This window comes from Lasioglossum baleicum, chromosome 8, assembly GCF_051020765.1.
Source record: "Lasioglossum baleicum chromosome 8, iyLasBale1, whole genome shotgun sequence".
NCBI classification, from domain to species: domain Eukaryota; kingdom Metazoa; phylum Arthropoda; class Insecta; order Hymenoptera; family Halictidae; genus Lasioglossum; species Lasioglossum baleicum.
Genome location: NC_134936.1, coordinates 12203981 through 12218614, shown reverse-complemented (window position 1 = coordinate 12218614; position 14634 = coordinate 12203981). Strand labels below are relative to the sequence as shown.

General features: G+C 41.7%; 2 protein-coding genes across 2 annotated transcripts in view; both read left to right on the top strand.

Annotated features, from left to right (window-relative positions):
- LOC143211224 (uncharacterized) overlaps positions 1 to 14634 on the top strand; it is a 392388-nt gene that overhangs the window by 204587 nt on the left and 173167 nt on the right. The window lies entirely within an intron of this gene.
- On the top strand, positions 404 to 13144 carry LOC143211233 (metabotropic glutamate receptor-like). Its single transcript, XM_076428717.1, has 2 exons — positions 404 to 964; positions 6742 to 13144. Exon 2 carries the CDS (start codon positions 7026 to 7028, stop codon positions 7668 to 7670), a length of 645 nt encoding a protein of 214 aa, XP_076284832.1. The 5' UTR covers positions 404 to 964; positions 6742 to 7025; the 3' UTR covers positions 7671 to 13144.

Here is a 14634-nt window from a genome sequence, read left to right as displayed (position 1 = left end):
CGCACGACGCTCGCACCACACAACTAGCCTACTTTCCGCGTCCACGTGGGTCGTCGCGCGTCGCAAGATTAGCGGTCAGGTGGGATCATTAATCAAAGTATCTCCCGGCGGATCGAGGATCGTGATCCTGGTCGACTTTCCGCGGCGAGAAACGATCAAGGAAATCCTTCCGGGGTCTGTCCGCGAGGCTCGCCGCGTCCCGCTTGCGGAATTATGATCGACGATCTACACCGTCGGCGGCGGAAACGAACGTTGCGCGACACTCGGAGTTGCGGGGACGAAGGAAGGAAAGGGCGACGAGGAAAACGGATAGAAGGCGCGAAACAGCGGGGGTGGACGAAAGTGTAGGAACGGTAGGGTAGTAGGGAAAGAAGGGGCGGGGGACGTCGAAGTGGCAGTGCGGGGGAGGGGGGGGGGCGGTTGATACGTTTCAGGAGGGTAGTGTTGATGCAGTCGCAGAGCCAGTCAGTGGCTGCTACGGCACAGAGGCGGGCGCGTGCTCCCGTTCGACCGGTTCGGCTAACACGATGACCGGAAACCGCGGAACCATCACAGAAAAGTATCTCTGATCGCGACGAAATTAAATCGACATATACTGTACATATTCCTCTACACACCCTGTGCGGCGCTCTTCGATATCTCTTCAACTAGTTTGTTAAAAAAATATATGGAAACTTTATAGTACCGCGTATCGATCTCGTCCCACCGGAGACGGTGACAAGGAACCTTGTAAAATGGATAAAATGTGATCGACTGCCAATTTGCTGGTTTTCCTTGCTGGTTTGGCAAGGCGGAGACGAGCTTCGGAACTCTCGAGTTTCGGTCGCGTGTCTCGACTAACTGTGCCCGGAAGAAATGTATAAGAAGAATCAAACAGGTGGACGGAAAATCGAAATGGTTTCGCGTTCCCCGAACGCACCCCGCTGCGTCTCGTTGGACATCGTTTGAGAATAGTCGGAGAGGAGTAAGCATCGATTATCGTTGTTCAGTACGTACGTGATCGTTCGATCCACGAGTGTCTGTCTCGCTACAAGTATCACGTGCTCCTGGGGATAAACGGTTGGAATCGGAACAGACAGCGGTATAATTTCACGCGAGATTACGCTCGGCAGGTGACACTACGTGAAAACCACTTTGTGAGATTGCTCGTGGAATGCGACGTCTCCGACTTGACGGGCGAAACGCTCCTCGAAAATATCGCGGAGGTTATGCGAGGACCGCTCGGTGTTCACGGAATTCGCGTCATTGGAATTCCACGGTTAAGTTTTTCGTCCGACACCGTGCTGACGAGAGATTGAAGCTCGGTGGCGATTCCAAGCTAATACCTTGCCGAGAAATGTGATCACGCTAAACGGAACCGCGCACGCCCCCGAGATGAAAGCGATAAAGTACGGAAAGCTATTAATTTCGGCGGAGCAACGTTACTCAAGGCGCGGCGCGCCGGAATTCGCGAGAGAAATTTGTTAATTAAAAATTTTAATCGGATTCTATACGCGAAGAAAGCGGCCACCCCGTTATTACCAAACGTAATTACCATTTGCGGCGGAGATTTTAGAAAAATCGACCGCCCGTAAACGTGTGACATCGTGAGAGCCGAAACGCTTGGCAACACGGCTCGTTAAGAGCTTGAGTTGCTCGTGTAATTGGTGCACGAGTTTTATTGTGTTTTATTAAAAGTACGACAAAAGAAGATCGAAATTGGCCAAATTTGTGAATTTATGGGGAATTTCAGTAGTATATAATAGAATACACAAATACAAAAATTTAAAGTTTTGTGCAGCTTGAATTGTCAATTTTTACTTAACGTTATCCAACTAATTTTTACTTGAATCACTTCTCGAGATTTCTTAGCGTTTGCTGTGTCTGACTAAAACAGGGATATTCTACTGAAATAGTTCAGAACCAAACTAGATCATTAGGATTTACAGTAACGACAGTGTTGCATTGCCGACTACAGGCCACTGAGCAACAGCTGGGGCCGTCTGTCCAGTGCAAACCTATTCTACTTAATTATCGCGTATAATCAATCCCAGGAGGTCAGGATCTGGCTTCTATAGGAGCATTCTACATCGCATCTAGGATCCTCGGCTGATTTCGAGGATACGTTACTGAACGATCACGTATGATCAATCAAACAATAGCATTTTGCTGCTCTATGTGATTCACCAAAATCTATACATCATTTAAACGTAAATCTAATTAATTAAACCGCAAAATTTAATTTCAACGATTTCCGCGTACCTGTTCTCTGAAACTGGCATTCAAGCATTTTTTATTCTGCAAATAATATACAAAAATCAGATTTTGTGGTAAAACTTTCAAAAATGAAAAAATTCAAGTAGAAACACAGGGAATTCGTATTCAGAGATAAAAGTGTTCGTTTTATTTTGAAATTGGCTATCGCCAGCCGGGATTCCTGTGTAAGAGTATTCGACGTAAAATACTGAATTTACTGGGATACCGGATTGAAAAGCACTTTGTTTCAGGAAGTGAATAACATCACTAGTCGCTAACCACACACGGGTACTACCTGCACAGTTCGTTTCCATAGTGTAAAATCGTTTTTAAATGTCGATTACATAATTCCCCATTCACTTAACCGAATGCTGTCTCAATTATCAAAAGCATTCACTCGATATCTCCTCTGTAAAACAAAGTAACATGGGATCGAATCTCGATATCTATGATCGAGAGGTAAGCTCCGTAGAATTGAAACAATTTCATTCCAATTGACCAGTATTGAGTCATTTGTACTTGTTAAATATTTGATATTTCAATGTTCCATATGTTCACGCGTCTGACCAGTGCAGGAATAATCTACTGCGTCGACATTTCTACGATAGAAGCACTTAATTTTCGTAGACAATGTTACTTTTCTTATGAATCGATTCGATAAGGCAAACGTCCACTTCCTTTGGACAGCCTGACCTATTTTAGACTATCCCACTGAATCATTGGAGTTCAAATAACGAAATAAAAGAAACCAAGCAATTAATTTCAAGCCGACTGTGTGTGAATAGTGCTGACACTGTCTGATTAATGCAACTACTTTCTACTTAATTACTACTCCATTACGGAGAATCGATATAGTCTCGTTTCTACACCTGAATGGATTGGAAATTCGAACACCCTACCAAGCAGTTAAACTAGAAATGTCTACAACGTATTCTAGGCACTGGCTGAATCAAGAATATTCCACTTAATGAGTCTTTCAGTAGTGGTAGAAATCGATCTTCATTGATCTTCAGTTGCCTTAGTCAACCGACAGTCCCAACTTATTCATCAAACGGAACAAAGGATTGAAATTTGAGAGACTGGTATGGCCAAGGCAGGATTAATCTACTTAAAAGCAATCTATAAGTTAGAAACTCATGCATTCAACTGCTAGAACGTGGATTTAAAATATTCACATTACCGGTTCGTTGTGTAAAAGATACTGTTCTTAATTCTTGATCTTAAACGATTAAAAATTGCCCGACCAAAGAAGCTAATTCGACTGAACTCTGCGAACCAAAAAAAATCAAATACTAAAATCCTGAATACTAATAAACATTGTTTACTAGTTACAAGTTACTAATAGCGTAGCACTACGAAGTCTCATGAGACTAAATGCTCATTCCAACATTGTCTGACCATAAAAGCTAAATCTACTTACTGACCAACTCAATCGAAAACTCTCTCCCAACAAGCACAGCATTCTATCGTCTTCCACCGGCAAAACTACAATCATAGTTCGCGGAGCTCATGCATAATTTCGCGTAGAATTGCACGGGGACTCGAAACAGACTGATCGCGTCGGTTTGATCGATCCGGGTAGTTCGAACATCAACGGAATCGTTGATTCTCCGTGTGACGAGGCGCAACAGGTAACACGGAGCACGGAGATTGCCGAGGCGTTGGTCATGGTGTCACGGTTGTCGGATTCGGGAAAAAATGCGTTTCACTATCCAAAAATCCGCGAACAATTCAGCGTGGACGCGACGTCGCAACGGCGTGAAGGGTCTCGCGAGAGGAGACGTGCGAATGGGAAAAGAGAGAAGAGGAGGAGAAGGAGAGAGAGTGAGAGAGAGAAGTTCTACGGAGCGCAACAGGTTACAGCACGTAACAAATCGCCGCGGTGCGCAACGAGCAACGAGCAACGAAACACACCGACGAACACCGTGTTTCTGGCGAGATTCCGCGGCGAAGACACGGTTGCACGGAGGACGCCTCCAAGTTTTTAATTAGCTCGCGGCCGGCCGTTATCGACGCGAACCCGCGACACGCTGAATCACAAGCAATTTAAACTTCCCGACAAGGCCCCGGTACCAGCTGCCCAAGTTTCGCCGAAGGCACCCAGAGATTATCCAATCACAGAATTCCGATAGGTTCGCGCCGCTTCCGTGCGCCCATTGTAATCGACGCGCTTTGATCTTGCCGCCGAACCGATAAAGGGAACGCCAGATTGCTCCGAGCAACGCGGCACCGTCGCCCAATATGTCGGCGATTTTTAACACTGGGTTTACGGAGCATTAAAAGCGACTATTTATACAAATAAGAAAACTCTGTCTATCCAAATTTCAGCCATTTTTTCTGAGGCACATAAAACAGGCCACCTGAATAACTCGGTTGCTATTGGTGTTAGGAAAAATGCATCCGATTGAACTTGCTTGGTTTCGATTAATCTGATGTTAGTAGCTTTTTTGTAGGTAGACGCGTAAAGGACATATGAAGGTCAACTTGATTTTTTTAAATAGAATACCCAGCATTTTTGATTAAACTCGAATCAAGCACAAAGTTCTGCGTAAAAAAGTATTGACCTTCATATTAGGTTCTAAAGAAATAAATGCAGGATTTTTGTTCCTTTGTTTTAATTGCAATTTTATACCAATAAATATTTACCTTAATTTAATGAGTTCTATGTAATATTTTAAAGCTTGTTTTACGCTCTATTTAATTATGTTTTTGATATTTGATTTTATTCAAATTTTTATGAAATTATTTGGCTTTTATGAAGGAAGTTTCAACGAATTCACAGCTTTATATTTTTAAATAATATCAAATTCTCTGTAAAATATTAATGTGAATACTATTCCCCTCAATAATATTAAAATTAATTCTCGTATTTATGTGAGTGATACTTTAGATAGGTTTAAATCCTGCATTTCTTGCTTTACAACTTAATATAACATAAATGTAGCAAGTTTCATCTGATGCAGATCTGATGCTATTTTAGGTGCCTCACCTTGTATATCCAAAGAAATGAAGATCAGTTTCAGTAAATATTCATTTTCTTTAATTCGATAATGCTACCGTGTGCCTGTTAGAAATTGTTACGACGTTAATTACCTTCGTTGAATACATAGTTGTGTAATCCAAGCGAATGTAAACAAGGTACACCGGGACGAAAATTTTTAACAAGCTCCCGAAAAAATAGGCCACAGTCACGGAAACCGTCAAGTGTCAAATAACAAACGCACAGTGTACCATGTGGTATTTGCGTTTCAGTTAATCAGCCAAATTTTTCACAGCGCGACCGGCTGATCGGTGAATTTCGATTGTCAACCGGAGCATCGCGTTCAAGAGCGCATTGAATGGCGTTGATTACACAGCGCGACTGAACCACCGGAAATTCGCGGTATCGGTTTTGCGATAGTCGTAGCATCGAACGATTTTCCGACTTCCGTTGATTTCCCGTTTATTTTGCTGCTACTTTCGCAACTTCGCAGCGTCGCCGACCTCTCACACAAATCGAGCACTTGTTAATTAGTACTTGAAGACCAGCTTCATGTCCGTAATTTTGTAGTGACCCGCGTATTCATTCACGGAAGCAAGAAATCGAAAATTTTACGTTCGAGTTGAATATCACGATGGAATGAATCATTGCAGTTCGTTCTGGTCGGGAAATATATGTGAACGAATGTGTGAGCAGGGCAGTAATTTAAATTTTCCGTGATGTTTAATTAGTTTGATGTATTCATACTCGAAACATTCGGTGCACATTTTTTCACTGCGAGCATAAAGAAGTGTATAATTATCCGAACAATGGGAATGCAAGGCAGTTTTGAAATGTTTTTAGAGAAAGGTAGAACAATTTCTAGCATTCAAAGTGGAAGCTGGCGGTCACATACCTGGTTAGCTATACGAGAGATAATTGAGAGGAACTTACTAATTACGTACCCGACCACAACGAGATTCTGAAAATAATGTGGACGATCCAATAGTGATAATAATCCTGAAACAGAGGAAATGCAAATAATTCATTCTGCGTAATTCAAATATGTTCAAAAATAAAAGTAATTCAAAAGTTCAATGAAGAAAATATTAAAGCTGTAATTTAAGTTTCGTTCCACTTGAAATCAGATTAAACCAAGGCTTATTTAAAAATAGGCCAAGACCCACTTAATTCAGGCTCAACTGGGATGTGGTACAATTTAAAGTTCACTGCATACCGAAATTTCATGAAAGTCCACAGAGTAAGTGCACAATAATCCGAGCATGAAAAAATAACCGATTCGACTGTTTGTGACGATAGGGGCACAATTTTCGACGAAGAAACATCGAGATATTCCCGTCTGCAAACCTTCATTCTCTTCTGAGCGCTGATTGCATGGATCGAGCCATATAACGACCGCCATCAGCAGTAAAAGCGGATCGGGTTCCGCGTCGACCTTTCCCTAAAGCGAGGCCGATTCCTCGTGGATCGAACGATCGTGCGAACCGAGCCATCAAACCGCCATCAACCGGTAATCAATATTCAAGTCCGCAGAAAGCCGGAGTGCGAGTCCGAGTCCCGCAAACAAGAGAGAAAACCAGACCTAACCGTGGTGTAGAGAAAGGCAACGAACAATCCGTTGTGGACGCGAGCGTATCGCGTTGTCAGCCTGCAATGCGACGGGCCGAGGTCCGAACCCGTCGAGGATCGTGCCGCGGAATCTGTGTCCATCGCGACACCGTTGGCCTAACGTCGTTAACGTGGGTGGTGTAACGATATTTGCACGAAGCGGCCGGGTAACCGCAGCGTAAACGGCTCCAACGATGAAGTCATGAAGCTTCTGCTGGTGTTGCTGCTCGGCGTGGTGTGCTCGGCCGATTACGAGCCCCGGGACAAGTGGCTGTCGGTCCTGTCCCGATCCAGGGACGATCCGGATCTAGAGACCGACCTCGATCTCGAGCAATCGTCCCATCTTGCGAGATCTCCGCGGAATTTCTACCCGCACGTAGACGAGATCGTAGAGAACGATGAGAGGACTCATCAGCGATCTCTTCAGAGTTTCTTCCGGTACGAGAACCCGGAAACCCATCATCCAATCCGTCATGGACGACGTCAGTTCCGATCCATGGATCTGAAATCTCACTCGCAAGTCGCCTGGCCTGTGAAGAAGGAAGCTGTCGTTGAAGGAGATCTCGTGCTAGGTGGACTGATGATGGTCCACGAGAGGGAGGACTCGTTTACCTGCGGACCTGTCATGCCTCAAGGTGGTGTTCAAGCCCTCGAGGCCATGCTTTACACCCTGGATAAGCTGAACGAGGGGGAGGGCATTGTGCCAGGTGTCAAGATTGGCGCGCACATCCTCGACGACTGCGATAAGGACACCTACGGACTGGAGATGGCAGTGGATTTCATAAAGGGTGAGTACCGGATCAGCTTGCCCGAAAGCTTGCTTTGTGCGTCGGGTGGTGTTGGGTGAGTTGTTCGGGTAGAATGGAAAAGAGGAGCAGAAGGGAGAAGGATGGCCGACGTCAATGTTGGACGGTTGTGATTATGGGGTGGATGGGACGGATGGCTGATGCTAGACGAGGGTGTTTCAGGGATTTGATGGGGAACTTTTGAAATCGTTGGTGGAATAGGGATTTCGTATGATTTGTGGCGTAATTGTGGATGGGATTGCGGTTTTGTTTGATGCTTTGGGGAAGTCGCCTGCTAATACGTCACTTGATGCATGCTTTTCACTATTTTTGAAAATTGTAACTTACGACATTTTGTTGAGAAACTGGCTCGTTTTTGTCACAAGTGTGTAACGAACGAATTCCATTCTCTGTATTTAAATTATGATTCCACGGTAAACGGTACCTTCAGTTTCTACCACGATTTACCTCATCCGTTTCGGCGAAAATGCAACGAACGGCCGCTATCAACCGCGGCGGTATCACGTGACAGGCAGAATTGGGGCGTCGGTCCTTGCACCGTAATAGGGGAAGATGCGGCAGCGGAGTTGCAACATTAAGCATCGTAACGATTTTCTTGAATCGTTAGCTCGGCTACTTCTTGCCGCGACGGCGACAATAAAGAATGAACAAGTCGAGAAAAGGGGTATATGCGGTACCAGCGCGAGTACACCATTTTCACCCGGTTGGAACCTGTCCCGATAATTATCGCAGCCATTAGTGATTCGCAGGTGGAATCGTGTAGCCCGACGAACACGCCCATTTGTGGGGAAATCGAAATAGAGGGAGGGCGAAGGTGAAAAAGCTTCGGTGTAATATTTCACTCGGTCCTCCGCCACCCTCCTCCCGTTCCTTTTCTTTAAAGAGGAAAGCGAACACTATGTTGACAAAACGACCAGACACGGAAAAAGCGATTGAAAATTCCTGCTGACATTATCCCATCCCTATACAGCAGAAACTCGTGCGAAATAATTAAACAAAACTTTATATACACACACACACACACACACACACACGTGGCATGCAATTAACGCTCTTTGTGCTTTTATGCAAGCACAAATTTCCATAAACTATTTTATGCTACTCTACTGTTCCAAATTTCATTAAGCAAAAATATTCAAAAATTTAGTAAAATTATTTAGGTTAACGCGTTTTATAGATTCACCATAAGTAAGTATGAAATCTATTGATTAAAAATATACAGGGTGTCACAGCTGAAGGAGACCACCTAAATAACACCTTTATTTCTAATGGCACAAAAAATATTTATGGCATAATTTAAATGGTATCGAAGGAGGAATATCATATGGGAACAATTTCTTTTGCCCGATTACTTTTTTCATAGTTTTACAAGGTCATCGTTATTTTTTTTTTATCGAGGAAACCTTTTTTTTATTCCATCTTATAGCGGCTGAAAAAATACATTTGGATGTGCTTAAGCCATTAACAACATGGAATAAAAAAGAAAACAAGTTTCCCGGTAAAGAATAACGATGACCTTGGAAAAATTATGAAAAAATAATATTAATATTAAAATGATATTCCTCCTTCGATACCATTTAAATTATAAAGGAGATATTTAGGTGGCCTCTCCTTCAGCTGAGACACCCTGTATAAAGACAGCATAGTGCAATATCCGGAGAAAAATCGAACTGCTGGACCCATAATGAACCAATAAATTAAACCAACAATTTTTCAATGTTCCCCGATGCAATGAACACATATGGTACAATAAATATTTGTTTAGCACCGTACATGAGAGGAATAACATATTTTTAATATTTTGTAAGTCCCGCGAATGTTCCCCTTCGTTCTAGATCCAAATAGAGAAATATTATTTCTCCGCCGATATTTTGATTAGCGGGCTCAAGGTGGTCCGGCTCTTTCTCCTACCGAGTCATTCTACTTGATCCCGCAGTAACATCACGGCAATGAGTAGACAATATTTTCTCTACTCCTGATATTAATATATCTCGCGGTCTACTGTTTTCATTTCCCGTATTTCTGTGGGGTCGTCCGACTTGTACGAGGATATACTACTTAATTTGGAGAAAATATTACCGGCGCTATGTACGCAGTACAGTCCTTCCATTTGTAACGTTGTGTGATGTATAAGTCTGCTTACGTACCCGATGTCTGCAACGTTGTCTCTCGAACAATTGTATGCTAGTTGCCACCGGGAGAAGTATTACCGCTTTAATTTACAGTACGTCTTCGTTTACTGCTGCTTCATTTATATTCATTGTGTAGTCTGATTTATTCCAAGATAGTCCACTTCGTTGCATGTGCAACCGGAATTCCCTACGTTCTATATGCGTTGCCGAAATTGTTCATAATTAGGAGAGCGTATATGTTTCTGCAATGAAAAAATCGGTGTATAAAAATTTCAGATAATATTAACATTCTACATGGAATACCACGTCGACAGTATGCAATAAAATGTTTCCACACGAGCCTTCGTTTCCGAGATAATCGACTTTGAAAGTTTGCCTGGATAGCCCCTGCGGTAATATTTCCAAGAAGTAGAAACAGTTGTTCATGGACAGACACGGTAGCCGATTCCTATTCAATGGCACGCGTGCTCGACAATTGTTTAAACTCGACTGTGGTGCAAACGAAACGTCACATCGATGCCATATTTTCCCTACTCCATTTCACTTTATTTTACAATCGTGACATATTATTCTATCTTGATTGCATACTGTCATTTACACAGCGCAGAAGAATACCATACCTGAAACTTTCATTTCGCTCATCCACGAAGTGCATGAATTGAAAGTTACTCGTGCTCTAAACGAAAGCTTCATTAACGTATAATGTAACTGAGAACTATTCGAAGTATATTAATTTCAGTAGACAACAATTTTTAGAAAATTTATATTGTTAGAAAATATGAAATGCAGAAACATGCATGCGTGTAACAATTTTTACACTAAATGGTCATGTAGGACACATGTACGTGGACAGGTGTGCGAGTCACGGTATTGATTAAAGCGGCCCGAACTTTCTTAGTTAACCAATAATTAACTAAGCGCGACCGGACGCAATAAACGACACGTGTGTGCCTGAATTTCCGTGGGGAAGTGTCCAACGATGAATTGTTGCAAATAAATCAATGTAGCGGCCGGTCTATAAATAATTGGCCATTGTCGATGGTCAGTTCGGCACCGTTATTGCAGCTCATCAACCCACGGCGATAATGGCAAGCGTCGTCGTCGGACTCGCGAAAGTCTGCAAATAATTTATGCCGCGACAGGCTGACACGCGAGCTCGATTGTGTGTCGTATAAGCAATTTTCGTGTCACTGTCGTTGCCGGCCCCTTTGTATGCATTAATCGAATTTCCGGTATCCATTCAACCCCGCTTTTAATCGCGTCGCGGCCGTAATTGCCAAATTACTGTTGCCAGGCTTTCTTCGACAATCTAGCGAACAAAACCGGCCACTTTTATCCACCTTACAGACGTTCTACCATTAACGTGGTCCACCATGATCCCTAGCGGATTTTAATCTATCAAATCCCTCGATTTTTCGCTCGTCTCTCGACGCCGCAAATTCGCTACATCGGTAGTTTGTAGGTTAAGCGCTTATCGATCCGCGGTGTCCCTCGCATCCTGTTTTTCTACATCCCTGCGCGAGTCTTATTCTCCACGATCCTGAATGTTATTCTCATTTTCTGGTCCAGCTGCCTGATCACCCCGTAATCATCGTGGATCCTCATTTTTCATTCACACAATGACTGAAATTATAAAAATCTTTCAATCAAAAATTTACGAATGAACTTCTTTATTGAAGCACATGTTCAAAGAAAAATTACACGAAGTCCGAATCGATAAAATTTAATCTTGAGATTATTAAAAAGCAATATACATCAGACAAGTTAAGAAATTAAGAGATTAATTATGTTACAACGTGTTACAACGTTTGAAAATACGGTGCATAATTTTATTCATGAACGTGGAATCTAATAATAAACAGAGGACTGACGTAATTTCCATTTCTTGCGGGATTACACAGTTTTTCCTTTGCCTTGGATTACCTCTATTTTTGTTGCACTGTGAATACTGTTGCAAGGGATTGTACGGAATGGGGTGAGTAAGAAAACGTAAGGGTGAAGTGCTGCACAGGGATGTTTTCTTCTCGACTTCTCTCTGTTTCGATTTGTTGCCGAAAACACGAGAGGATTACGTCGACCAAGTAGAACATTGGATTAAGTAGAAGACACTCTGATATAGGTCAGACAATGATTAGAAATTCTTACAACAATTTCCGTCTGAGGGAATATTTTATTCAATTTTATAGAAACATTTTTCAGTGGAAGTATTTATCGTCAAACAATCAATGTGTCCGATAGATTTTCATAACGTCTAAATATTAATGGTCACCTATTTCAGAAAATTTGCATAATTTCAATGCTCGCTGGTGCTGAATAAATCTAATTTAAATATGAATTTACGAATTAAGTGGACGTCGCTACACAAATATGATAGAGTGAGCCATAAATCCAAAAGTCACGAGCAAAATTTCACGAAAATTAGAATAAAAAATATTGAGCCACCGTAATTTATGGCATAATATAATAATACATTAATTTCTTTGGGCATAGTTAATTATACAACGGCAAAAGCTAACTGGAACGTCCGAAAGACACCGCCGCAAAATTTGTATAAAATTCAATAGCGTGAAACAGACTTCACTCAGAGCAATGGGCTGTCTTGCGACTGGAATCGAAAGGTCTGATAGGCTCCAACAATAAAATTACCGCTCCTTGTCTCGAGTATCGCACAAATGGACGTGGTCCGCCATATGGATATTCCGCTCTGCTGTAACGTTGCTCTTGGCGTACTCGCCAAATTACTTTACCGCAGATGTTGAATATTTAAGCAGAGCTTTGTGCCGGCGGTTGCACAATTTCTTTAAAATTCCTTCGCGTGCTGGAATTTAAATAAAAATTTAACGTCCTCCTTTCATCGCGTTTTCGGATCTAACATTTTAGCATTCATAACTCCTGACCGCTCCTTGAAAAATTAAACCGATCTGTCGAGCTTCTGACAAATCGTGACCATCTGCACAAAACTCTTCACTGGGCGCGAACATGACTGCGGAAATTCATACACGGAAAAACAGATTCGATGTTTTCATATTGCCCATGTGAAACGTACACGCGACACAATTTTTTATCCATCTAACTACTCAACTTTCGTCGCAGAAACATTTTTAAAGCTTCAACAATTTATTGTTGTACATTCTAGTACTATTTCTGGATTGGAAAAGAAATGTTTAAACAAACTGTACTTGCTTGATTTCAGGTTCTTCAATAAAAATTTGTGTTTCTCTTACTACCTCTCTGAAACTATTTAAACATTCAAACTGGTTGAAAAAACAATAAGCTGTTACAAACTTTCAATGGAAAAACATGCAACACAATTACTTACTTAATACAACACTTTTATTGAATAACATGGACAAAAGTAAAAAAAGGAAATAATGGAGAATGAATTTAATTCCATTAGAGTTTCAATCCAATTCTCGTGAGCTCTTTCGTAATTATCTTCTAATTATATAAAAATTGAGATTATATATAGAAAATTAAATATATACAAAATATTTTAACCATTATTAACTCGCAAACGTCGTGGAAACGTTCAGTGATGAGAACGATAAAAGCATTTTAATCTATTCAAATCTGCGACTCTTATTTTCATTGCTCCTACTCCCGGCAAGACGCATGGCCGTCGTTATTATTTCAGCGACGCGGATCAATCTCTCACTCGGATCTCCTCAAACAATAACAAAATTCCCGATTTAATACCGTTATTCGGCCAAATAAACACGAACAGGAGGAACAGTGCGTGTTTTGCTTCCATACCTTGATACTCGGGAGCAGATATTGAGTTTCGTGATTTCAAAAATACCGTCTCCGAAATTCATCGGCCGATTTTCGCTCGGACAGAACAACTTTTGGAAATTTATTAAACATCCCAGAAATGAAAATGTTTCTCGAAGGAAAATTGAGAAAATTGTTAAAGCGTTTCGAAAAGACCCTGTTAAGAGACGCGAGATCTTATTAAACACCCGTACGCAAATTTGAATATTTAGCGAAGCCGCCAGGGGAGAAGATCAGATTTGAGAAAATCCGTTTAACGATGAAAATGTTTGAACGTCGTCAGTTTTCTGAAATTTCACGTCGGACTTGTTCAGTAGAACTTTTGAAACGTTAGTCTATTAAAATATGTGAAACCCCTATTTTGCACATTTTCGAATGCTTCGCCCTGTTAAGTACTGCCACGGGAGCAATTAAAATTCTAAAAGCGGCGAGACAAGGAAGAGAAAGCTTCAGCGGCAGCTTCATACTTTTTATTTCTGCGTCGCGTTCAATGCTCGAGCCAAGATATTTCCGCGGCGGGCGTAATACTGTCAGGCAGCTCGTCGTTTTTTTTTCACTTTCGTTGCGTATCGAAGACGTTGGTGCAGCCTTTGATGGGAATATCAGTTACCAGCTCGAAGTTCCCCGCGAGGTGGCATGATAAGGTTTCTATGGGCTTTACTATTGACGCAAGTAGAGTCGACGATGCTCGCAAGGAGACTGTATAAATTAGATAAGTATTACTGTCCCAAGGTTTAATGCCTATCAACAGCAAACAGTTTCGCGTAATCTTCTCGTGCAAACAGTGGCAAGACGATTTTACGTCACAGCTACGAGGTGCAGTCTCAGATTTCTTCGAGGACGCTCAATTGTAGCTTCTTCTATTTGTGATCTTGAGATGACAATCCGAGTCCACAACTACTCGGTTTCTACTGAATTTAATGATGTCTGATATATGCGAGTATCTTCTACTTGATTTAAGAAAATCAATCTAGTCGTCTGACTTTCACGATAATATTTTACATGAACAAAAAAAAATATATAAAAAAAACTTTTTTATAAATTAATTTTTTTAGACACATTAGTGACTATAAATAAAAGCGTGGAGCGCTAAACTATATCG